Source organism: Acomys minous, assembly GCF_964271855.1.
Source record: "Acomys minous genome assembly, chromosome: 11".
Lineage (NCBI taxonomy): Eukaryota > Metazoa > Chordata > Mammalia > Rodentia > Muridae > Acomys > Acomys minous.
This window is the reverse complement of record NC_140492.1, coordinates 2,159,951-2,185,942: the sequence shown is the minus strand read 5'-3', so window position 1 is coordinate 2,185,942 and position 25,992 is coordinate 2,159,951. Positions and strand designations below refer to the sequence as shown.

Genomic DNA, 25,992 nt, shown 5'->3' with positions numbered 1-25,992 from the left:
AGCGTAAGAAGACAGTGGCTTCAGGTAAGTTTGCTGCACAGAGCTTGGGAGAGGAGACAGGTTTCTTCCCCCCAGCTGGTAGCTTGGGAAGGAAAGAATGAACCACCCAGCATCAAGGTATGATGGCAGGAGGATGCACGCATGCACACACACACACACACACACACACACACACACACACACACACACACACGCATGCACACAGTTTTTATAAATTATAAAAGTTGTCTATGTTTTAATACAGAAAATGTGAAACATGAACTGAGATGTAACACATGAAGCTATAAATCAGACTCTCCTGAAGTTCTTTCAACATTTATTTCAATTCAATATATTTAGTGCATGTATGTATACACATATATATGTATATACATGGACACATCCCTCCATCCATCCATCTTAGGTAAACAGAGGCAAAGTTTTAATATTTCTTTTATCAGTAGAGGAAATTGGACACTGAGGACCAGAGAGGCTTTGACAAAGTTGGATACAAAACTATTATTTGTCACTCCCTGGATTCAGGTTCCAAGTCCCTGGCTCATATCTGCTGTGTGATGTAGCGTGTGATGTAGCGTGTGATTGGCGGGAAGGTGGGCGGGGAGAAGTCGCAGCTGGTTGGATACCCACGGGCTCCCATCTGCAGATCGAGGTGGGCCCGTTTGAAGAAGACTTGCACCTGAGGGGAGAGTGGCGGCCTTTCCCCTGCTGGTTGCCATTTTCTGCACAGCCATCACAGTGTAAACAGGACCCATGGGTGGTGGGAAGAACATGGAGGATCCTCTGCAAAGACCTCGCCATTTTAGAAAGATAATTTGAACACCTGCAGATTTTGACATCCATGGGGGACCCTGCATTGTCTCCCCTCAACACCGAGGGACATCAGTGTGTAAAAATCCAAGATGACCCTAAAAGAGAGAGGGGGTTATGGGAGCAGGAGAAGAAAGTCTGGAAAAATTTGGATGGGAGGAGTAGATGGGAGGTGTGTATCTCTCTGTGTATATGTACATGCGTGTATATATGTATGTATCATGCACAAGCATGTTTATACATGTGTTTGCATACTTGTATATATTTGTATGTCTACATGCATTTGTGTATGTGTGTACATGTGTGTGCATGTGAGTGTGTCTGACTCTTATCACTGAGTCAAGTGGTTCTCAAATTTGACCGCTTATCAGAACCACTCAGAAAGTTTAGAGAACATTCATTATCCTCAGCTTAGGGTCAGAGATTCTGACATGTTGGCTATGAATTTTTTTTTTTTTAAATTTTCAGGTTGAAGGCTGGTTTTCCAGGGGCCTTACAGCCCTGAAAGTTTCATTGGCCACCTTAGGAGATGGTCGCTGTACGCTTGGTGTCCACTTACGCATAAGCAGGTGTTTCTGTTAGAGCAGGTGAGTGTGGCTGTGCGTTTGTGAGCATGGCTGACTGCATGTGTGTGTGTGTGTGTGTGTGTGTGTGTGTGTGTGCACAAGCACATCTCAAAGACAATAGGTGTGACTGCACACTTGGCAGAGGCAGCTGTTTTCCTGAGGAAGGGTTAACATTCCCTCCAAGTGGCAGACAGGCAATGCAGACAGGCAATGCAGACAGGCAAGCAGCTTCTCTCTGTTCTCTGAAAAGTCCCTCCAGGGCCCACGTCATGGGCTTGAGTGTGAGCCTGCCGGAAACAGAGCACTGGTCTCATCTTCTCTATTGTGATAAGAGGGCACGGCCAGGACAACTTAGATAAGAAAGAGTTTACTTGGGGCTTATGGTCGCAGGAAGTTAGACTCCAGGAGCCTCATGGTGGGCGGGATGGTCCTAGAGCAGAGAGCTCACACTTGAGACAGAACCATAAGGCAGAGAGGACGATGGGGTGGTGGGGCCAGGGGGTGGGGGAATGGAGGGAGCCATTGGGCATGGAGTGGGATTTTGAAACCCCAGTGACACACCCCTCCAACAAGGTCACATCTCCTAATAATTCCCCAAAGGTCCCACCAACTGGGGTCCAAGTTTTCAAATCTGTGAGCCTCTGGGGTCCAGTCTTATCTAAGCCACCACAGGGCCGTGCTTACATCCCAGACACTGAGGATGCATCGTGGAGACCGAGATGTCCCCCTGAAGGCTCCCTCTGGGGTGCCCCCTTGGTGTGTAGGTGATAACTTCTCCCTACTTCCTCTCATGTGTGTGCTTGTGTCTTAATCTCATGAGGATGCCAGGAGTTTTGGCCCATCTTAGTGTCATTAGCTCTATAGATAGACTGCGCCCAAACAGCCATGATCCAAGCTATTGGGGATTAGTAAATTGGGAAGTGGTGCTCAATTCAGGCTATGACAGCTTCCTCCTTCTCTCCCATAATAATAATAATAATAATAATCCCCAACACCATTGTATATTTGTATATACATGTATATTGTATATATAGCTGCAGCCCAGCCTGGTGTGTTCAATCCACCCCCTTTCCCTGGGAATTCTAGCATCCGTTTCCTCTTTGCCAAGCTCCAGGAAGCTGCAAGCACACGTACATTCTTTCGTGTGTTAGTAGAAAATTCGGGTCCGCTGCAGCATTTGGTGAGCAGGTAAGGGCTCACCAGGCTGGCCCTGGGTGACGCCTCTGCTTTCCCTCTCTGCAGGAGCCCAGGCTGTAAAAAACCTACACAGAACTTTGCTATGTTTACTACTGAGGGGTTGTGTCTTCCACCATATGGTGCCTTGGGCTCAGATGTCCATGTAGGCCATCTTCTGGGAGGGAGGGAGAGAGGGAGGGAGGGAGGGAGGGAGGGAGGGAGGGAAGGAGGGAGGGGCATCTTCAGAAGCTACTTGTTCTCCTCTGAGGATTAGTGGGTTTCCTTTATCTGAGTTGTTTGCGGTGTGGGTAGCACTATGGCTCTGGGTCTACTTCCAGGACCTGGGGATGCACATGGCTCTGGGTCTACTTCCAGGACCTGGGGATGCACATGGCTCTGGGTCTACTTCCAGGACCTGGGGAAGCCTAAGGACATCATGGTACTGAGCCTTCATAAGGGCAAGTTGGGAGCACAGAAGGGAAGAAGAGGGAGTGTATGCAGAGGATGTTGTTTGTATGGCTAGGACACGTCCATAATATGTACATGTGATACATATGTGTAAGAGTTTACGTGTATGCTGTGCCCGTATCCTGTACCATACTGTCCACATCTTTTAGTCTGTGAGGTGTGCCCCCTGGTGAGCATCCAGTGTCTCCACTCGGGAGACATGATGCTCGTGACCGTGGCCCTGAGTTAGGAGCGTGCAGCCGTAGGAGCTGTAGGTGAGGCTGACCTGCTGCTGGCTGCTCTCACTCACACCCACGTGCACGCACCAGAGCTCTTTGCAGGGCCCCTGGCTTTGCTCCTTTTCCTTTGGAGACACACGGAGAATGGCTGTGACATGGGACTGGGACCATAAGGCGGACGGCTTGGGGAGGAGGAAGCAGATGGGCTGAGAAGAGGAAGTCAGTGGACAGGGGCGTAAATGCAGGTTCTCTGGGTGCAGGGAGGCCCTAGGACAGGTCTTGGGGACACTGGGGGAGGTGTTGCGGGCACTTGACATGTTGGCGCTCACCTGGATTGGCCAGGACATAGGCTGCAAATGATTTTTATCTCGCAGATACCACATTTCTAGTGTGGAGACAAAGGCTCCGGAGGTCAAGACTGGGGGTGGGGAATGCTCCCCGCAAAGGCTAGACAGGGCGGAGATGAGACCTGCTGGGGTCCGTCTCCTAGGTGAGGCTGTGACAAAAGCTGATGTCCCTTCTGCCACTGCCAAGTGGAATTCAGGACTGTTAGACGCCAAAGGTCACACCTGTCACCTGTTCATGTCTTTCTAACCAAGGGTCCAAGCAGGCAGGCAGACGGGGTGGGGGTGGGGAGCCACGTCACGCAAGGCTTCCCACTGCTCTTCACTGGGAAACTAAGCGTGTCCATTACAGACATCCCCGGGACTGTGAAGCCCATGCCTCCCAATAACATCAGCAGTGGCAGCTCTGTGTCATGACTGCTGTGGTTATCTCTCCTTTAGATAAAATGATGAAGCCTTTCAAGGTAACCGGTCTCTGTGTGGCATTTTCATACGTCCTCAGTTTTACCTGACGTTCCCCACTCCTGCGCTCGCGTTTTACCTGACGTTCCCCACTCCTGCGCTCGCGTTTTCGCGCCCTTCTATGCTCATCCATGCCTTTCCACCCCCAGTATTTCCTGTCTAATTTCATATCACGGGTCTTGTTTTACCCTCCCCACCCCCTTGAACCCGTCCTCATTCAAATAAACACAAGTAGAAAGTTAAAGTCAGGATTCCCACACGAACAGGAACATTTGTCTCTTTTGAGTCTGCATTACCTCACTTTTCATCCACCTCACTGAAAAATGTCATGATTCCTTTTTTTTTTTCCTTGTGGATGAATAAAAATCTAGTACCTCAGTTTAATTATCCATTCGTCTGCTGACAGGCATCGAGGTCGGTCCTCTTTCCTTACTATTGAGACCAGAGCAGCCACGAACACAGATGATCCGGTATCTCTGCGGTAGGGTGTAGAATCCCTTCAGGGTGGATGTGCCGCAAATTCCTCGGGTTCCCCGGGTGGAAGTGGAGCAGAGCCCTGCCACGCAGTTCCACTCTGCACCACTAGGTGGCTCTTCGTACTCTCGGATGTCTGCAGGCGTTCAGACAGGTGAACGCATCTCATTGGCTGGCGGGAGGCATGATGCCACCCAGCAGCTCTTTTTAAGAGAAAAGCCAGGGCCAGAGAGGCAGCCACCCCAGAGCTGCTGTAGCCTTCCAGTGCTGTTCTGCGGGACCTAGCTGCGGGAGTCACGCCAACATGAGTGAGGTGAGCGATTGCTCGCGCTCGCACAGGGAAACTGCGGAGTGAGACCCCTGGGGGAGTGGTGGTGTCTCAGAAACATGAAGGGTGTCCGGTGGGGCTGAGGGGTAAAAGGAGCCTGTCGCTCTTTGCTGTGAGGATGGGCTCTCCTGATAGCCTGCTTCTAATGGCACTGTAGAAATTGGTTAAGTTTGCAACTTTTGAGATTAGCCTTAGAAAGAGAAAGGGCTAGGCGTATTGTTTCTGAGCTATGACTTTGGGTTTCGTACCTCTGAAGAGAAAGCCAGTTGTTTGATTCCCTCACGAATGAGGCTTTGTGCTTCTTCCAGGGAGTGTGTCCTCACGTGTTTCCCTGGGACGCGATCTGAATGTTAGCAGACAGTGCTAGCCACCTGGGAAATGTTCCCACCTCAGAAGAGAGGTGGGGAAGGGGGTGAGGATCTGTGCTGGGTTGGCAGCTCCCGCAGGATCATTGCCTGTGACAGGGCTTGCTGTTAACCAGTTAATCAGAGCCGTGGGAAACACGCAGAGTCCAAGCCTAAGTCAGTGGTGTGTGTGTGTGTGTGTGTGTGTGTGTGTGTGTGTGACTGCTACCTCTGAGACACCAGGGGGTGTTGGCAGAAGAGCTTATTTCAAACCGCAGACCCGGTTCTGATGAGGTGCATTCAGAACATGTTATGCTGGGACAAACTGGTGGCTTGAGTATTTTTCTTTTAAAAAGAGGTTGTAATCTCTCCCACAAGAAGATTTGGGGCAATACAATGCTATTCTCTTTTGACTAGAAACCCAGCCAAGTCCACTTTCATTTCCTCTTGGTTGATGCTTAATTACTTTGAGAGATCTGTTATCTTCTTTGTATTTTATTTGACAGATGGGTGATCTTTTTTTGGAAGTCTGGAGTAGAATTAACAACTTCAGAGATCGAATGCCTCCTCACGGCTCTTGTCTCTTTGACAGGTGCCTTTGGATATAAACAACAGGCAGAAGGGCAAAGTGGTGCAGCACTGAGGCCCCGGACTTGGGACAGAGCCAGGAGCTTGGGGGGGGGAGGGGGGAGGAGGGTGTCTCTGGGCTGGGAGATGGGAGTCTCCTGGCAACCCTGGGAACAGGAGCCACAGTGACAGCCATTGGTTGCCTTGTGGTGCGAATGCCGAGAGCGGTGCCAGGCACTCCTACACGTGTCCCCTTCTGCGAGCGTCTCTCTCAACACCCTGGGCAGTCGGCCGGTGACAGATGAGTAAACCGAGGCACAGAGATGGGGACTAACTAATTTGAGGCCACTAGCTAGATGCAGGACTAGCCTTGCCACACTGAAGTAGCTGGTACCAGGTTGCTTGCTGCTGACCAAGGTGCATGTGTGGCTCTTTGAACAGCTGGGGCCGGGAGGAGCTGAAACAGGCTGGAGTGTCCAGGAAAACCAGGGAAAAGAAGCCAGGGTGGAGGGCTCTGAAAAGCAAGGACATTGAGGACAAGGTCTCCTTTCCTCTGTGTGTGTGTGCGTGTGTGTCTTCTGGGCTTCACTAAGGTTTTAGAGGCGCGAGGCTTATAGACACCTCACGTTGCTTGCAGTAAGAAGAGATAGCTGTGCGGACAGCTTTTCCCATCCATAGCTCAACAGAGTTTTGCCAATGAGGGCCCCAGAGACTACAGGCCATGCAGACTCACCTTGCGACAGGAGCCTCTCTCCTGTGTCCACTCACTGGCCTGGGGTGGTGCTCTATCACTTATTCCCCCTGGAGGCTCATGGCCAGGGAGGCCGTCCAGCACCTCACTGGGCACCCAGCTTAGCAGATGTCCTTACTGTGTGGATCTCCAGGGAGGAGCTTTGTCCCAGAGTTCAACACACAATTAGGGTCACAATCTCCTTTCTGCTGAAGCTGTAACTAAGGCAGCCTGACACTCCCCTCCTGCCCCAGCTGTCCATGAGTTAGTGTCACAGCCTGAGTGTGCATTCCTGTAAGCCCTGTGGGCAGACATCCCTAAGATCAGAACCTGCTCTGCATCCATCCGCAGTCCTTCCACACCCCAGCCTTCCCTTGCAGCCACCTCAGCCTCTCAGCCACACCGCTGCTCCTCATCGCCCCCTGCTGGCCCATGTCCAAGTCCCTAGGCTGGAGGTGTTCTTTGGAAAAGAGGAATTTGTCAAATAGAACAGTTTAAGTATAGCAAGGAAATAAAGTCTAAAATTAGGGCAGTGTTGGGGTGGAGGTGGTTTGGGGGTACCTGAATTTCCCATTAGTGTCAAAGTATGTCAGATGTGCTTGGGGCAATCTGGAAGATGAACTGGGAAACAGTGTTGTAAGGATCAGAATAGTAGGCTTGAGTCTGGTGACCACGTTTGAAATCCTCCCGGCAAGGCCCAAGGTTGCAAAGTCCCACATAAAGGAGGAAGAGGCTTCCTTTGTTAAACCAGGGCTCCTGGGAGCAAGTCTGCCCTAGGTCCTATCTCGGGGCTTGCTTTTAAGTGGCTTTCCCAAAAACTTAACTCATTTAGGAGAGCCAGGAGTGAGATTTTAATGGAGAGTGGTTTTAAAAACATGACAATGCCCTGCTTACCCTGTGCGGAGAACACACGGGAGGCCATCCCATTGCGTAAAATATCGGACAGCAGCTGTCACTTAAACAGGAGACCCTATGCCTTCCCAGAGCTCTGTCTCAGGCTCTCTGTTGCTTTGACTTGGGTGGGATGGGTTAGTCCAAGGCCAGGGCTGAGCATCTTTGGTCCACTGGCTGCAGTGAAAGGACTGTGGCAGGTGAAGAGATGGTTGAGAGAAGATCAAAGACATTCGAGGGCATGCGCGCGCGTGCGTGCACACACACACACACACACACACACACACACACACATACACACACACACATACACACATACACACACACACATACACACACACACATACACACACACACATACACACACACACATACACACACACATACACACACACACACACATACACACACACATACACACACACACACACATACACACACACACACATACACACACACACATACACACACACATACACACACACACATACACACACACATACACACACACACACACATACACACACACACATACACACACAGACACACACACACATACACACACACATACACACACACACATACACACACACGAGCGCACACACACACACATACACACACACACATACACACACACATACACACACACACATATACACACACACATACACACACACATATACACACACACACACATACACACACACACACATACACACACATACACACACACACACACACACACACACACACACACACACACAGGTATCCCAAGCACTAGAACAGACCTGTCATCTCTTACCTGAAAACAGTGGGTCTGGGAGGAAAGAGGAAAGCTGGGACTAATCATCCCCCAGAAGGCTGTCTGTGCCCGAAGGCTGGGAAGGAGGCATAAACAACGCATAGGTTTTTCAATCAGAAGTAGATACTGGTTAAAAATATCACCCAACGTTGGTTTGGGGGCTCTGCACAGTGGGTTCTCATGGGAGCTCAGAGGAGAGACAGATAGGGAGACCCAAGGTGAGCTATAGGCTCGTAGGGCCCCACTGTCACGGTAAGCTGGAGCCAACACTCTACGTGGGTGGCTGGGTTTGGAAAAGAGCTGTATAACTGAAGGCCAGTGGCTACGCATGGGTTCCGAGAGTTACGGACAAATATGGTGTTTCCAACGAAAGGCCAGATGGCAATCTGATTTCTAACCTCAGTTAGGGGAGCACAGCAAGTAGGGATACGGAAAGACTGAGTGAGCTCCATTTAGCGCGTTTTCATCGCCTTACGTTATTTGTACAAAGTGACGGACTTTACTTCACAGTGTCGTTTTCAGATGTGGCCTTTGCACATGGTAAACCACACAGTGGTGGACATGACATGATTCTCCCCTGTAACTGGGGATCTTAAGTCTTGCTGGATTGTGATTACGAAACTTAGGTTCCAAGGTTAAGGCAAGAGCATGCTTTCAGGCCTGCTGCCGTTGTGGATAGTCCTAAAGCTCACTTCCCCAGCCTACATTTCATTAACCAAGCCCAGGAGTGAAGCACCCAAAGTTTTCTTTTCTTCTTTTCTTGTCTTTTTTAATTACTTTGAATTCTAAGACTGAATGAGGGCAAAGTGCATTATCATTTTTTCCCCAGAGGGAAAAGCTGAATAAATGACTCACCATTCATTTTATTAAAGGTTTGGCTGAGCTGGTGTCACCAACATGGATAGAAGGCTGTGAGCTTGTGTCAGGCACGTCTCCTGAGTCTGTGATGGGTGCAGTCTCTGCTCTTGCATTTAGATTAATTTCTTCCCTCAGTGCTCTGAGAGGTCTTGTCACAGTGAAATTTGTTTGTGTTTTTTCAGTTCTCAGTCTGCAAGGTGTAGGAACCATTTAAACCCAAAGGCAGAACCACCAGCTTCAGGCACAATTTTTTTTTTTACTAATTTCAAATGACTTTCTGCAAAGAGCTTACAGGCTGCAGGTGTACAGGTCCGCATTGCATTTTGTTTGTTTGTTTGTTTGTTTTTCGAGACAGGGTTTCTCTGTGTAGCCTTGGCAGTTCTGGACTCACTTTTGTGCTGGCTCCCTAAATCTGGCTAGAGCCAGCATGCTATTAAGGCCCTGGAGATGCACGCTGTGTGGACCAGAGCATCCTCCCTGGCATGCCAACCTGCTGATGAGGAAAGGCCGACGAGCTCCCGGGTGGAGCCTGGGTTGTGTCCAGCAACTAAATGAATTAGTGGGATTCCAGTGTGGATTGCCAGTTGCTGCGACAGACGGTCCATGGCTCTGTTCTCTGCGCTCCTATTGCTGTAGGGTGTGTCAGCAGAGGCGTGAGCCTGCACTTTGCTCTTTGCTCCTGGTCTAAAATCCGGGTGTGCCACTCAGATCCTCGTAAGTGGGAAATGCAGGTGTAGCCATGCACACAGAATACACGCTCCCATAGAAGCAAAAGAGGAGGAAAGGTGGGCGCAGGGGGGTGGATATTGTGGGGGGGGGGACTTTAAGAGATGGAACACTGAGCATCTGGGAAACACCAGGAAAACTACGAGAGCTGAGAGAGGGGCTGACTCGGACAGACAAGTCTCTGTTCTCTCCTCTTCTCACTTCAGAGGAGTTGCACGGACTCTGAGCCGAGAGGACATAGCAGACAGGGGTTATGCTCGCTGGAAATGGGCTCTGCTGTATTGACGCAGGAAAGTAGTTTGGCTGTGTGAGGAGAAAGTCTAGGCTGATCTTTCAGTAGGACTTCTGGCACGGAGACAGGCAGCCAAGATGTAAATCAAGTGTATCGTTGGGAGGAAAATATGTCTAAACAGACGTGGAAGCAGGTTGTAGATGTAAATATTTTTAACCGGCAGTTGAAATTAACTATCACTAATTATCATGTCGTTAAGACAATGCAGACAAGTATTTAGGTGCAAACCTTTGACTGATTTGCTTGTTTTCCTAATATTATTTGTGTGTGTGTGTGTGTGTGTGTGTGTGTGTGCACATGTGCTTGGGTGCATGTACTTGTGTGTGCATGTGGTAGAGGCCAGAGGAGGCCAGAGGACAGCTTTTGGGGTGCTCGTCAGCCGTCCACCTCGCTTTAGGGAGTAGCTTGGAACATATGCTTCGGCTGTGCTGGCTGGGCAGTAACCCGAGGGCGTCTGCCTGTGCCCACCTCCTAGTGCTGGCATTTCAGGCACCCACTGCCATGCCTGGCTTTTTATGTGAGTGCCTGGGATTTGAACTCAGGTCTTCATGCTTGCCTGAAGAGTATTGTACTGACTGAGTCACTCCACCTACCCCCCACCATCTGGCTACTTTAGGTATCAAAATATGTTTGGGTGTTTAAATATCTTAAGCAGGACCAACCCAAACACATTTTCCTGGGGTCCCCTCTCCATACCCACAGCCCCTCCCCACGACAGACCTGCGCCCCCCCACCCCCCAACCCCCACCCTGCTGTTCTTAGTCTTGCACCTTGGCTGTGCTGTTTTCAGCCTTTAAGTTGAAATGAGGTATGTAGACACATTTACATGAGAAAGTCTGTGGGGACTACAAACAAAACTAGCCTGCCACACCCCTTGGTGGCCCAAACCCATACATCCAACACTCATTTCCAGGGCTGTTTTACATGGCCTACTCAGCCTAGTTATGCATGCTAGGTATTAATCTGTCCGTTATTGTTTGTGCCTCACAAATAGTTCTAAATCTCGGAGTCAGGATCTCACGGCGTGACTTGTCATTCTGAGGGGGACGTGCTTGCCCAGATTTATGGCGTTACCAGCGGAGATGTCCATCACCCACTAAACCCCTGTATTTTCTATTTTGTTCTTAACCTGACATCTTCTAAATAAAACAGAGACAAATCAGGATCATGGGGCATGAAAGCAAGCCTCCGTGCACAGCAGGACCCCTGCACAGGGCATCTGGTTTGGAGACAGAGTGGACTGTTCGTACCACACCGAGGAAGCCATTTTCACAGTGTAAAGTGGTGAGACTGTCCAGCGGGGCACCTCTCTCTACATGTTCTGCCCTCTCTTTTAGACCGTCTTAGCCATGACAAGATTCAGGTATCAGACACACCTCACCCATCCAGACGCTGTTGCTGCTGGGCATCCAGGAACTGGGCTGGGATCTGGGCTGAGGAGAGAAAGCTCCTCCTCATACGAAAACCCAAACCTTTCTTAGTGGGGGTGTGACCAAAGAAACAGTCATGTGACCGCAGAGTGCCACACCTGTGTCTGGGTCAAATGCTTAGCAGAGTGGCTGGCTACATCCTTCCTCCTCCTCCCCTCTTCTCTCTCTCTCTCTCTCTCTCTCTCTCTCTCTCTCTCTTTCTTTCTTTCTTCCCATAATTGCTGGAAATGATAAACACACATGAACATTTATCTAACTCAAATAGGAGCAAAAACACACTAAGGCAACATACCCACCATTTTCCTAACATCTTTTTCGAAAGCTAACGCATAAGTCTGTCATGTGACTAGAAGAGTGAACTGGGCTCTGCACTTACCTCAGTTGGTAGACTGCCTCACTGACAGGCACCAGGTTTTGCTATAAACACATAAATGGGACGTGCCGGTGGATGCCTGCACTGCTAGCTCTGGGTGGACACAGGAGGACCACAAGTTCAAGGTCATCTCTGCTTACGCAGCACGTTTGAGGCCAGCAAACAAAACACCAAAGAACCACACCTCCTCTGACAGGAACACTTTCTCCATGTGTAGCATCCTTATTAGGCAACACTGCTTCACCTGTGGTTGTTTTCTTGAGCCCGGCAGACAGGCTGATTGTACCTAGGGTTTTCTTGGTCTGACTGTTACAGGCAACGACACTCCTGACTCCGGGAACTGGTCCCAGCAAGCCCGAGAGTGGCTCTGCCCAGGGCTGGTATTTGCACTGCCAAGGATTCAATATAGTCTCAGGCACAGAAACCTGCATGCCCCCTCCCCCCAGGGCAGGAGCAGAGAACCTTCTGTTAAAACATCTGACTCTTTCACATTCCAAGAGTTCTAGGTGGAGCAGCAGTGCCTCTGAGTTGTATGACCAGCGGTTTGGTGCCATCCTGTCCTCCTGCCTCTGACCTCACTGCCCCCTGCTTACATTGATCAGGGTGCATGCAGACCCTGACAGGACAATAGAGTAACGTCCACAAGGACCTGGGGGCGGGGCTCTAACATCCTGTCTGGCTAAACCCCATCATTGAAGAATTCTGGACATGCATGTATACTCAGTTTTGCTTCTCACAAGGTTTATACTTACGAGCTACTAGGTTTGCTGTGCTGTGGCACATGCGTATTAAAAGCCAGGAACCTGCTGTAGAGAGGTTCAAGTAGTCAAAGCCAAATTGTGCGATGCGAGTTGGCTTCGTGGAGCACGGTGTGGCAGTACTTACAAGGCGTGCCATCAGGGAGGGCATCAGCAGCAATTTTCAGTAGCGAGAGTCTCGTGACAGCCCTAGAGTGGGAAAGGTCCACGTCAGCCCAGGCTTTAGCTATGGATGAAACAGCCTTTAATGTTTCTCACCATAAGCAGACACAATAAAAACCCTCGATTCCCTTCACTCTGTGGTTCTGACGGTGACTCTCCTTATAGCCCCAGAGGTATTCGTAAGTGGCCTATGTCAGTGATGTCCCAGGGTTGTGTGTGTATGACATGTACAGCTGAACATGGTGGCTCTCTGATCCTGCTGGCTTGGTGTCACTTTGTTTAAAAACCGTTGACACAGGGAAGGACTACAGCTGTACAAAGAGGTCACAGGCTTGAAGGAGACTGTGCAATCCACATCATTCAAAGTGGTCATTTTGATTTTTCATTTCCTATGTGTCATAGGTATGTATGCATACATGTATGTATGAATGCATGTATGTACGTATGTATCTACTTACCTATTATCTGTCTACTCTGAGCATCTATCTATCTATCTATCTATCTATCTATCTATCTACCTGTATTCTGTCCATTTATCCATCAATCGTCAAGACAGGTCCTTTTGGTATCACTCAGGCTGGCCTCAGACTCCTGGGGACAAATGACCCTTCTGTTGCAGCCTTCCAAGTACCTAGGACTTACTGGCACTTTTTACCTGCCTTGAAAGCATTCATTTTTCATCAGGGGACTGAATGACCTGAAACTAATCTTGTTGAAAATCCCAGCGCTCTTGAGAACAAGCCAGTGTTGTTTTTCTCTTCCACATTTCTCATCCTATTAAATTTCTCATTTTCTGTCATATTCGGGAAGCCACCCACTACCTTTTATACTGGTCTCACTTCCACTCAAGTCTCTGCAAGAAATAATTGGAAATAACATAGTCCTAGGTGTTTTTCTTAGTGTTGGGCAAGAGGAGCCCCACAGAAGCATGAACTAAGCCAGCTTTCCTGCCCAGGGCTCCAACTGCCTCCCAGGGCTCATTTTCTGGCCTGACTTTGTCACCCCCATTCCCCAGTTATCAACACTATCCCTGTAGAACAGTTTGTGGAGACTCTGTGCTTGTGGAGCCTCCGTGGGCAAACTTTGCTTTGGTCTTATAGAATTTTCTCGACCCTGACTTTAGACTGACTAATTGTGTGCCTCACTCACCTCCCAGGGCTCTGAATAAGAGACAACATTCTAAACCCCATAGAACGCCGGTCACGGCCCCAATCAAAGCTCTTGCTCATATCACCGACAACTACACGTTTAATGAGTCACGTCGGTTCCTGTCCTCTACAGGGATGACATTACAAGTGACCGTGTGCATACCTAGCACATGTCACTGAAGTCCCACTGGTGGATATCTGGTTACTTGTCAGACATCGCGCTGAGGGGATGGAAAGACACGGCCCCTGCCTCTCAGAGAGTGACTGGTAGAGACAGACAGGGCCTTGTAAGATTGATTCTACCACGGCTTCTATACAGACAGCAAGCGTCAGGGAAGTAAGCAATAGGGGGTTTGTCACTGTGCAGGGCTGTGAAGGAAAGGAGAGGCACGTTTCAGCTGAGGCTTTGGGAGGAGAGAGGGCTCAGCTCCTGATGAGGAACACCATGACAGTAGATCTTAGGGGACAAACATTTTAGAGCCAATTGAAAAGCTATCAACAGCCAAGTGCAGTGAGTGGGTACACACCTACTGTCATGCTATACTTAATTTTAAGCACCACGTCTCAGCTTCTTTTCCCATTTCTGTGATACTTAAGGGAGGAAGGGCTTGTCTCCAGTCCATCATGATGGGACGTGTAGTGGCAGAAGCTCAGGGGAGCTGGCGATACCACATCTGTGGGCAAGACACAGAAAGGGAGAGTATCTCCTTTTTTATGTGACCCTGGATTCCGTGTCCAGGGAATGGTCTCACCCATGTTGAAGGTGGGTCTTTCCACATCAGTGGACAGAATCAACTGACCTTCCCCGGGGTCACTGGCACATTCAGAGACTCCTTACCCAGGAGGCTCTCGATTTCTCTCAGGTTGACACTTAACACTGGCCATCAACGCGCCCCAGAGTCAAGAGTGCCCTAAAACACACGGGACCCTTTCTCATTCTTAATAATAATATCAGTGCTCCATTAATTTCCATGTCACTTATAAGACTCTCTGTGATACATTGGAAATAGGTCACGAGAGTGCAGCCAGCAATAGTTTTATTGGAATTTTACACGTTGCTTTTAGTATTGAAAATTTACACATTATCACTGTAGGAAATGCAATGGATTCAGGCCTGCCTGCAATTTACCTCCCAGGAGCACTGGTGTTGATTCATGATGGCGTATGGCTGTGTTCTTTGAGTCTTACGGCCCCAGGTGGCTCCCTGACCATCATTATTAGTCTCCTTCCTAGTTCGCCCTCGGATGGACTCGGCTTCTATTTATAACTCGGTTCCCACATCTGCATCAGCCCTGTGAAAGTCTCTAGCTAGTACAAGACTATCTCTCATTTTTTTCCTCTCTTGGCAGCATTTTCTATGTTAGAAATATAGACTATTTTGCCTCTTTTTGAAAAAAAAAATCTTAAAATAGCTGTAGCAATTTGCCAAACACCTCTACCAAATACCTCCTTCCCTCCATCGGGATTTAATCTCTCCTATCTTCCAAACCACCCTGTTTCATCCCAGGGGCCACCATTTAAATAAATAAATTCCCATGTCACCATGTCTGTGCTGAGCTCTCGCTGAGGACCAGTTCTGGGAGAGATTTGCGTGAGCATTTAGCCACAGTTACATTCTGGATGAAGGCTTTGAATTTTCAAAGGAGAGAGGAGAGAGGAGAGAGGAGAGAGGAGAGAGGAGAGAGGAGAGAGGAGAGAGGAGAGAGGAGAGAGGAGAGAGGAGAGAGGAGAGAGAGAGAGAGAGAGAGAGAGAGAGAGAGAGAGAGAGAGAGAGAGAGAGAGAGAGAGAAGAGGTGGCCCAGGGGCTGCTCTGGCTCGCTGGGTCTCTTCAGAGTCACAGTCGGGGAATGAGACATGGGCTGTGGCCAGATGTGACCAGCAGACCCAGCAGAAAGGAGACATTTAGAAACATCAGCTTCTAAGCCCACTCCCTCCCTTTATTTTTCTCTCATGGCTCTCTTGAGGTTGGGACATCTAAGGGAGCCTGATCTAAGGCAGCTGGGATCAGGGTAGTGATATTTGTGAGGAGAAAAAAAAATCACAACATCACTTGTTAAACATTCACAAGAATGTTAAGACGTGACAACAGAGCATTAGGCCTGAATGAGAAAAGAAAAAAAAAAAAAAAGGAAAGGAGAGAACATGGCTGCTCCTGGTATGGTGGAGAGGAAAGTGTACTGTAGATAGAAGAGTCACATACACAGGGACAGAGGCATCTGGGAAGAGTCCAGAGTGGTCATGACCAGACTGAGCCAGTCCAAGGTGCAGCAGCCAGGGCACCAAAGGACGGGCAACTGAAATTGTGGGTTATATAGGAAGAGCCTCTGGGGGAAAGGCATCCCAGGCCCTGGGCTGGAGAGTTTGGGATAGAAGGCCCCATGTGCCAGCCGTGCCCTCTAGCAGGTAGGGACTGAGGGATGCTGGGAGAACTTCCAGGCCAGGTCCACTTTGCCCAGGGTTTGAAATGTAACAAGACACAATTTGGGGTCTGTTTTAGGGTATAGCCTGGCACGGTTGCCTAAGTCATTTCACCTTGCAGATGGGGTAAACACAAGAGTCTTGGTGCCTTTTTGTTATTTATTTATTTATTTTAATGAAAAACCAAAAATTTAACAGAAAAGAAAGTGACAGAAGTTACATGGATGAAATGTTACTTCTGTCACCCTGGGTGTGTAGGGGCCTTAGACGCCCGCTCTGTTGCTTCCATGTGAACTAGGAGACTTTGAGATGGTGTGTGTCTGACCCTGGAAGCAGGCAGACAGGGTCTTTCTCCTCGGTCTAGAGAAGCTTCTGGTGGCTCTGAGGAGCCTGTGATGCTCAAATGAGACACTCAGGTGTTCAGGGGGTCCCTTGGCCGACGCTGAGAATGGTTTGAACAGTGAGGCTATGAAATGGATTAAAAACGCTGTGTGCATGTGTGTGTGCGTGTGTGTGCACGTGTGTGCACACGCGTGTGGAGGCTAGAAGACAACTTTGGATGTCACCTTCAGGAACGCTTTGAGACAGGGTCTCCCATTGACCCCGAAGCCCCTAATTGATGTGAGGCTGGTTGGCTGGTGAGCTGCAGGAATTCTCCTTCCTCCCTGGCCAGCACCAGGAATGTAAAGACGCCGTCACACCTGGCGTCTTCCCGCGTGGGCTCCAAGGATCCGAGCTCCTGTCCTCACCCTCTGGGGCCCTGCCCTTTAATCTGCCTTAGTTTTTTAAGTCTCAAGCTGCAATAGCTAATTTAGGACACAATATTCAACCCCAGCCTTCTACCATTTTTGTGAAGCTATTTTCATGTAAGTGGGCGGGGGGATCTGGCAATTTCCTTAATACCAAAAAAGAAAGTCTCCTGCTTCAGAAGCTTGGCATCCCTTCTGAGAGAAAGCACAGCAGTCCCACAAAACGCTGCATTAGCGTCTGCATTCAGCAAGAGATCGGGAGGTTTGGCTCCGCAGGAATGGCGCTCATGTGGGAGCTATGAAGTTCGGCAGAGGCCATGAGGCCCTTAGGTCACCAAGGGCTCCCTGCCGTCCCCCCCCCCCCCCCCCCAGTCTCAGAGCCCGGCTCTCTCAGGTGCACAGCAAAGGCCTGCAAATCTGCTACCACACTGGCTCTGCCTGCGGGTGTTTCACCATCCGGTTCTAAGACAAGCTCACGAAATGTGCTTAACCCATCTTGTTTCCTAAAATGTCCCAAACACCGCCACATGTAGAATGGTATGTGACATCATCAGTTTCCATGCAGGTTTTTTTTGTTTGTTTGGTTTTTTTTGTTAATATAAGGATGGGAAAAGAAGGCTCCCAGTCTGTACGCAGATGGACTGAATCATCTGTAACATAGGTGGTAGAAGGCATCCTTAAAGTCAGGCCCTTCATCTAAGCTGGGCTTTCCCTTCTAAAGAGGCAGGCTAAGGGCCGAGTGCTGCACGTCCACTAGTCTGCTTAACGTCCACCGCCCTTCTTGGTGGGCGTACTTCCAAACCACTTCCCAACCCAAGCCTTGGATCTGTCAGCTGGGACATCATCAGCGTTGTACCGTCCATAGGACCATTTCCCTGGCAGTGCTGAGTGGCTCCTCTGGCATATAAGGAGACCATAGTCACTTGCATCTGAGGACAGAGCCTTGAAATGTTGGGTAGAAGAATTGAAGATGTGTTTGCCAGGCCTAGAGGCATCAGCCACTCGCTCAGCCTTACACGTGTGGTTCTCCTGGGTAGCAATGGATTTGGCCCGTGTCCTCTCATCCCTCAGATTCTTGTCTGTCCACTTGATGAAGATGCTGAGTGTAGCAGTTGGCCCTGATTGCCTTGGCCACAGGAGAGTTGTTGATATAGCCATATGCGAATCTGTCAGCAGCCTGGCTGGTGGGCACTCAGGGACTGGCAGGGAAAGGTTCTCCCAGGCGTGTGGGCATTTTCATTCAGAAATTATGACGGCATGACATTTAGAACCACTGTGGAAAGAGAAGTCTTGACTCACCCAGAGCAAAATTTCTAGGGTAACTAAGGAGGGGAGGCGCACTGTCAGTGCCGGTGGCGTCCTTCCGAGGAGGGCTGGGATCTCTGAGTGCACTGAGCGAGCGCCAGTGTTCACAGCCCTCTGCATCTGACTGTGTCTGCAGTGTGAGCAGCTTCCTCACACCTCAGCTGCCATGCTTCCGCCACCTTGACGGACAGGAAAGGTAACTGATGCAGCACACTCTGGTTATGCTTTGTTTTTGAGGTACACCCAGCCCAGTACTTTACAGGCCATACATATGATGGGATGGATGGTGAAGAAAGAAATTATGATGATGTTACTGTTGACAGCAAAGAAAAGACATATCTCTGTCTCTGTCTCTGTGTCTCTGTCTCTGTCTCTCTCTCGCATCCCAGTGACCTTCGTCATAAATGATCTAAGGAAACCACTCAAAAGCAGGCATCTGATAGGGGGAAGTGGGTGGGAAGAGCAGGGATTCTTTGGATGCAGGAAGTGTGATGTCTCACAACCTCTCGGTTTTCAAGGATGACCAAGGGTGGGTTAATGTAACAGTTCATGTAGCCTTCTTCCAACCTCACACTTGAGTCTCAGTTGAGCCCAACGCTCAGGTGATAGGACCATGAAGTTCTTCCGGTTTTCCACCCTCAACTGTGTTCTGGCCATCAGCATCTCTCCCTCCTGCATTGTCCCTTTCTAGGGAAAAACATACAACCTGTAATTAGTATCAAGCTCACAAAGCATATCTGTGGCAGAATCAGGGGTTCAGAAAGCCTTTGTTGGGATCAACAGCTGAATGACTGGCCCAAGGGAGGGGTTGCAACTTGCAAATACTGTTCTGTCTTCGGATTCTCACAGCAGCTCAGGGACACCCCAGATTTCATGGCTCTTACTGAGGCACACACTTAGCACTGTTCAGCCATGCATGGGGTGGGCGGTCACTCTTAGGCTTCTTGTCCACATTTTGTAGATGAGCAGGCTGTGGCCCAGTGACATTCATTGTCCTTTGCAGACTCACAACTCTGAGAGTGGCTGGGATGGAATGCCTATGGGTTGTCTATGACCTCAGTTTTGTTTTAATGGTTTTGTGTGTCTCTGTGTGTTGTTTGTATTTTTTTTAAGCCAGGCCTTCAGAGGAGTAATTTATATATAGCAGCATTGAACCTTGTGTGGTCCGTGTATTCTGGCATGACTACAGTGTTCCCTTTGTGGTTTTGTGGTCACTTTGTCCCTTGTCCTTTAGGTCTAGTACTTGCCCCCCTCACTAGTGCCCCCGTGAAGTTGGCCCCAGTGTGGTACCCAGTGATGCCCGCAGTGCCTGTAATGGCCACACAACAGACCTCAGGGCCCTGGGAATGATTAAACTCATGCAGCTGTGCTTAGATTCCTAAAACTGCTGGTGTCTTGATACAGCCGTATGCGAATCTGTCAGCAGCCTGGCTGGTGGGCACTCAGGGGCTGGCAGGGAAAGGTTCTCCCAGGCATGTGGGCATTTTCATTCAGAAATTATGACGGCATGACATTTGGAACCACCATGGAAAGAGAAGTCTAGACTCACCCAGAGCAGAATTTCTAGGGTAACTAAGGACCCCCACTTTGTATGACTTTGTTAGTTGGGCACAGTTAAGCGATTAATGCTGAATAATGGGAAATGACAAGTATATTAATAATTGTAATTAAAATTGGGTAAATGTGTCTCTCTCCCTCTGTTTCTATCTCTGCGTCCTTGCCTGTCTCTGTATCTCTATCTTCCTCTGTCCCAGTGTTGTCTCTGTCTTGTACCTCTGTCTCTCTCTGGTGTACGTTTCTCTGTCTCTCCATATCCCTCTGTCTCTCTCTGCCTCTTTACTCTTTCTCTCTGTTTCTCTCTGTTTTTTGTCTCTCTCTGTCACTGTGTCCCTCTCTGCTCCTCTCTGTATGTATATGTCTTTGTCTGTCTGTCTGTCTGTCTCTCTGTGTCTTTGTGTGCATCTCTGTATTTATCACTGGATTACTAATATTATCAGACCTTAGTTGACTGAGGGTGACTGAATCCTCACAAAGTAGAACTACACAGAGGGGCCTGTGCCTCAGTGGTTTTCAAATGGTGATTGACAAGGACCAGTGGGAGTCAAGCAGTCACAGTGGCACACAGTCTGCAAACTCAGGCAGCAAAGACAGGAGAATGAGAAGTTCAAGGCCAGCTTTGACTACTAAGGGAGTTTGAGGCCAACATGGGCTACACAAGACCCTGTGTGGACCCCTCCGCCACCGGAAGGAACAGCGGAGGCATTGGACACATGCTGAATGTCAGCAGCATGACTGGGCTCACTGTGAACCAGCTTCAAAGACAGCGGCGAAGGCTCTCGGCTCCTTATTGACGCATTGACAGTTTCGCTTTACTTCTAGTCACGAACTCATCCTCCTGCCTCTGCGTCTTGAATAGTGGGACCATAGGCACAGGACCCCATGCCCGGCCCCTCGCCTTCACATCCACCCCATCGCAGCTACATTTTGGGGGCTCTCTGGAAAAGCATCTGACACCTTAGAACAGACATGGAGTGAACAGACTGGTGCTGGTCTTGGCTCTGTGTGGATGATGTACTTTCTTTGTGATTGTGTCTGTGCCTAAATCATCCCTTCTCATGAGGACACTGTTACACTGGATCATGGCTCAAAGAATAGTAGACTCGCCTCAGCTCAGTTCCCTTGTGGGGCCTTCGCACAAAGCTTAGGTTCTGAGGTGTACAGCGCTATGTGAGCACCATGCCATGCCCACACAACAGCCCTGAGCATATAATGCTGTAAAAGTTGTGCTGAACTTCACTGGACGTCGGGGACCACCCAGAGCCTGCTGTGCCATGCCATCTACTTCTAGTGGAGATGGCTGCGGTGTGCTCATCACCGTGAGTCCTTGCCAAGCTACGCTGAGTAAACAAAAGTGGCTTTATTGGCACAGAGAGGGTACATAGTCCTGGCAGCTTAGGGCTGTGCACTCCCAATGGGTGGGTCCAGCAGCATGGTCCAAACGTCTGTGCAATTAGAGAGATGAGCACAGAGACCGTTGACTCGCATCTGCCCTTTTACATTGCAGTGCTCACCTGTGACAAAATTATATCTATGCCGCACGCAGCCACTTCTATAGAACTATAGGGACCATACATGTGCCCACAATCAGAAGACATGGAGGAAATATCCTGAGATGTCCACAGGACCTCACCGTGGTGTCACTTTCTTCCTTGAAACCAAAACCCAGGAAGTTTTAGGTGACCATTCCCACGCTTACGAATAGGAAACAGTATTCCCTGAAAAGGCACATAGAGTGAAGGGTTTTTTTGGGGGGGGGGTCAAAGCACTAGTTTTTTAAAAGCGTGTGTAGCTCTGAAAGTACTAATTGAAACCACACAGTGTGAGATAGCGTACACTGGGGATGTCATTGTGCTAACTCAAGAGCACCTGTAAATCAGGGTCTCTGAAGGTGTTTGCCGGAGCTACAGGCATGACATTTAGTTTCCTTACACAAAGGTCAGGCGCAGGTGCTTGGCATAGAATCAGTGTTTCAGGCAAATTTCAGCCTCTGAGTGTCTACTAGTTGAGAACTGGGATGCAGAGAAAGAACGGCAAAGGTGACTGTGCTTCCCCTTCAAAAGCCTCATCACTTTTTAAAAAAAAATGGTTTTTAAAAAAAGCCTTTTCAACTAAAGTTTTTTTTTTGACATTAATTTCTACCCCATTAGGGATTAAATTAACAGCGCTCTTAATACTCAATTTCTGGAATGTTACTAGAGGACTTATGACTTAAAAATATCAGCTGCAAGAAATGAAAGCTATTCTCTTCTCGTCATAAAATACAGGCACAAAAGTCTCTCCTGCCCTCTTTGCACACACTCGGGGACTTTGATTGGAAGGTGCCTTTAATGACACGCTTTTGATGTGTTCCCGAGGAGCCACTTGCTTAATGATGGCAGTGGCCTCAAGAGCTCATCAGCGGCCTGCTGGCTGGCCCAGCTGTCATCGCCCTGGTTCTCCGCTCAGTCGCTGCAGGCTTTGCTTCCCGGGTCCTTTAGACTCTGAACATCTAAGAGGCTCCCGGGCCTTCATCAATAAAACATTAAGTGTAATACCGCAGAAACACGCCTTGTTGTTTCCTTATAAACACGCTGATCAAAAGCGAGCAGGGAAGAAGCTCTTCCTGCGATAATTGGGGAGGCCTCTTTCTCACTTGATTTTGCTCCTGAGTGGGATTTTGATCCCGCAGAGAGGCTGCAACATCCCGAACCTTCATTGCCTCAGAAGTGCAACATGCTATAATGGCATGCAGATCGGAGCCTCTCCCTTTAATTATGGCTCATCGGAGGGATGGCTTGTTAAGATGCTGCGGTTGTAGGGGCGCTAGAGACCCTAATGCCGTCAGAAGTGTGACTATCAAGACTCTGTAACATCAAGGAAGACAGTACCACAGGGACAAATAACGAGAGAAAGTGCATCATGGTGACGTGGCAGCGGGGGTGCTGGATGGTACAAAGTGGCATTGCTATCAAGAGCTTCCAAGCCATTGGGACAATGATGTGGCTCTCTCTCTCTCTCTCTCTCTCTCTCTCTCTCTCTCTCTCTCTCTCTCTCTCTCTCTCTGTAGATTCCCTACAACTTCTTGGTTAGACAGGGGCCTACAGAGACCAGAGACCAGGAAGGGAAGGCAAAACTAAAAAGCGTCTTCCCACAAGGACTCATACTGTGTTCTCTTTACGTGGGGACGCCTCTGCGGGATGGACCTGGCTGGTGGCTCTTAGTGAGATACCATCACAGATGGCAGGAGAAGGCCAGGACTCAAGGCTCGGGTCCCTGACATGTGGCCAGCAGGGGCCAGCTGCGAATATCTCTCATCCCTGGAGAGTGGGGACTGAGACTGAAATGCCCAGCTAGTGGGTAGCCCTGTGCTTATAATATCCGCTGCAGACAGGAGCCCCTGGGAGTCAGGAACCCATGCTCAGACCTTTGACCTCAGGTGTTCTGGGCGCAGAACTCTTCTCATATGTTAGGTTGGTGGCTTTTCTTTCTTTGACCCCTCCAGATTCTGAGCTGGGCAAAGTGAGGGGAGATCTCCAGGATCCAGTGCAGGCCTAGCTCAGGGAAGGCAGAAGGAACTGATCTGGGGAGTCATCGCTGGCCAGGGTGCGCTGTCGGGGAGTCATCACTGGCCAGGGTGGGCTGTCGGGGAATCATCACTGGCCGGGGTGCGCTGTCGGGGAGTCATCACTGGCCAGGGTGGGCTGTCGGGGAGTCATCGCTGGCCAGGGTGGGCTGTCGGGGAGTCATCACTGGCCAGGGTGGGCTGTCGGGGAGTCATCGCTGGCCAGGGTGGGCTGTCGGGGAGTCATCACTGGCCAGGGTGGGCTGTCGGGGAGTCATCGCTGGCCAGGGTGGGCTGTCGGGGAGTCATCACTGGCCAGGGTGGGCTGTCGGGGAGTCGTCACTGGCCAGGGTGGGCTGTTGGGGAGTCGTCACTGGCCAGGGTGGGCTGTTGGGGAGTCGTCACTGGCCAGGGTGCGCTGTCGGGGAGTCATCACTGGCCAGGGTGGGCTGTCGGGGAGTCATCACTGGCCAGGGTGGGCTGTCGGGGAGTCATCACTGGCCAGGGTGGGCTGTCGGGGAGTCGTCACTGGCCGGGGTGGGCTGTCGGGGAATCATCGCTGGCCAGGGTGGGCTGTCGGGGAGTCATCACTGGCCGGGGTGGGCTGTCGGGGAGTCATCGCTGGCCAGGGTGCGCTGTCGGGGAGTCGTCACTGGCCAGGGTGGGCTGTCGGGGAGTCGTCACTGGCCAGGGTGGGCTGTCGGGGAGTCATCACTGGCCAGGGTGCGCTGTCGGGGAGTCATCACTGGCCAGGGTGGGCTGTCGGGGAGTCATCACTGGCCAGGGTGGGCTGTCGGGGAGTCATCACTGGCCAGGGTGCGCTGTCGGGGAGTCATCACTGGCCAGGGTGGGCTGTCGGGGAGTCATCACTGGCCAGGGTGGGCTGTCGGGGAGTCATCACTGGCCAGGGTGGGCTGTCGGGGAGTCATCGCTGGCCGGGGTGGGCTGTCGGGGAGTCACCGCTGGCCAGGGTGGGCTGTCGGGGAGTCACCGCTGGCCAGGGTGGGCTGTCGGGGAGTCACCGCTGGCCAGGGTGGGCTGTCGGGGAGTCACCGCTGGCCAGGGTGGGCTGTCGGGGAGTCACCGCTGGCCAGGGTGGGCTGTTGGGGAGTCACCGCTGGCCAGGGTGCGCTGTCGGGGAGTCATCACTGGCCAGGGTGGGCTGTCGGGGAGTCATTGCTGGCCAGGGTGGGCTGTCGGGGAGTCGTCACTGGCCAGGGTGGGCTGTCGGGGAGTCATCACTGGCCAGGGTGGGCTGTCGGGGAGTCATCACTGGCCAGGGTGGGCTGTCGGGGAGTCGTCACTGGCCAGGGTGGGCTGTCGGGGAGTCATCACTGGCCAGGGTGGGCTGTCGGGGAGTCGTCACTGGCCAGGGTGGGCTGTCGGGGAGTCATCACTGGCCAGGGTGGGCTGTCGGGGAGTCATCGCTGGCCAGGGTGGGCTGTCGGGGAGTCGTCACTGGCCAGGGTGGGCTGTCGGGGAGTCGTCACTGGCCAGGGTGGGCTGTCGGGGAGTCGTCGCTGGCCAGGGTGGGCTGTCGGGGAGTCATCACTGGCCAGGGTGGGCTGTCGGGGAGTCATCACTGGCCAGGGTGGGCTGTTGGGGAGTCATCGCTGGCCAGGGTGGGCTGTTGGGGAGTCATCGCTGGCCAGGGTGGGCTGTTGGGGAGTCATCGCTGGCCAGGGTGGGCTGTTGGGGAGTCGTCACTGGCCAGGGTGGGCTGTTGGGGAGTCATCGCTGGCCAGGGTGGGCTGTCGGGGAATCGTCACTGGCCAGGGTGGGCTGTTGGGGAATCGTCGCTGGCCAGGGTGGGCTGTCGGGGAGTCATCGCTGGCCAGGGTGGGCTGTTGGGGAGTCATCACTGGCCAGGGTGGGCTGTTGGGGAGTCGTCACTGGCCAGGGTGGGCTGTCGGGGAGTCATCACTGGCCAGGGTGGGCTGTCGGGGAATCATCACTGGCCAGGGTGGGCTGTTGGGGAGTCGTCACTGGCCAGGGTGCGCTGTCGGGGAATCATCACTGGCCAGGGTGCGCTGTCGGGGAGTCATCACTGGCCAGGGTGGGCTGTCGGGGAGTCATCACTGGCCAGGGTGGGCTGTCGGGGAGTCATCACTGGCCAGGGTGGGCTGTCGGGGAATCATCACTGGCCAGGGTGCGCTGTCGCTGCTGAGTGCTGCTTGACTTTGGCTTTGCATGGCAGAGAATGTTCTTGATTACCATAATCTGCTTGCTTTCTTTCTTTAAAAAAATGTGTATGTGTTTGTGAGCGTATGCCGTGTATGAAGGCACATTCAGAGGGCAGAAGAGGGTGTTAAAAACAGGAGTTACAGGTAGTTGAGAGCCACCTAGTGTGGGAGCTGGGAAGGAAAGCTGGGTCTTCTGCAAGAGGTATGCAGTCACTCTTAACCACTGAGCCATCTCTCCAACCCCCTGAACCAGAACGAGCCAGCATGACACTAAAGTCCTGAGTAATCAGCCATGGGAGGCTGGTACCAGGC

At 50.9% G+C, this 25,992-nt stretch overlaps 1 protein-coding gene across 1 annotated transcript in view; it reads left to right on the top strand.

Moving 5' to 3' along the window:
* The first annotated feature begins 4,671 nt into the window (after positions 1-4,671).
* The window catches only part of PCP4 (Purkinje cell protein 4), a 59,347-nt gene continuing 38,026 nt past the window's right edge, over positions 4,672-25,992 (top strand). The window contains exon 1 of the mRNA XM_084800810.1: positions 4,672-4,828. Within this exon, the coding sequence (XP_084656936.1) occupies positions 4,820-4,828 (9 nt within the window). The 5' untranslated portion in view covers positions 4,672-4,819. The remainder of the gene's footprint in view (positions 4,829-25,992) is intronic.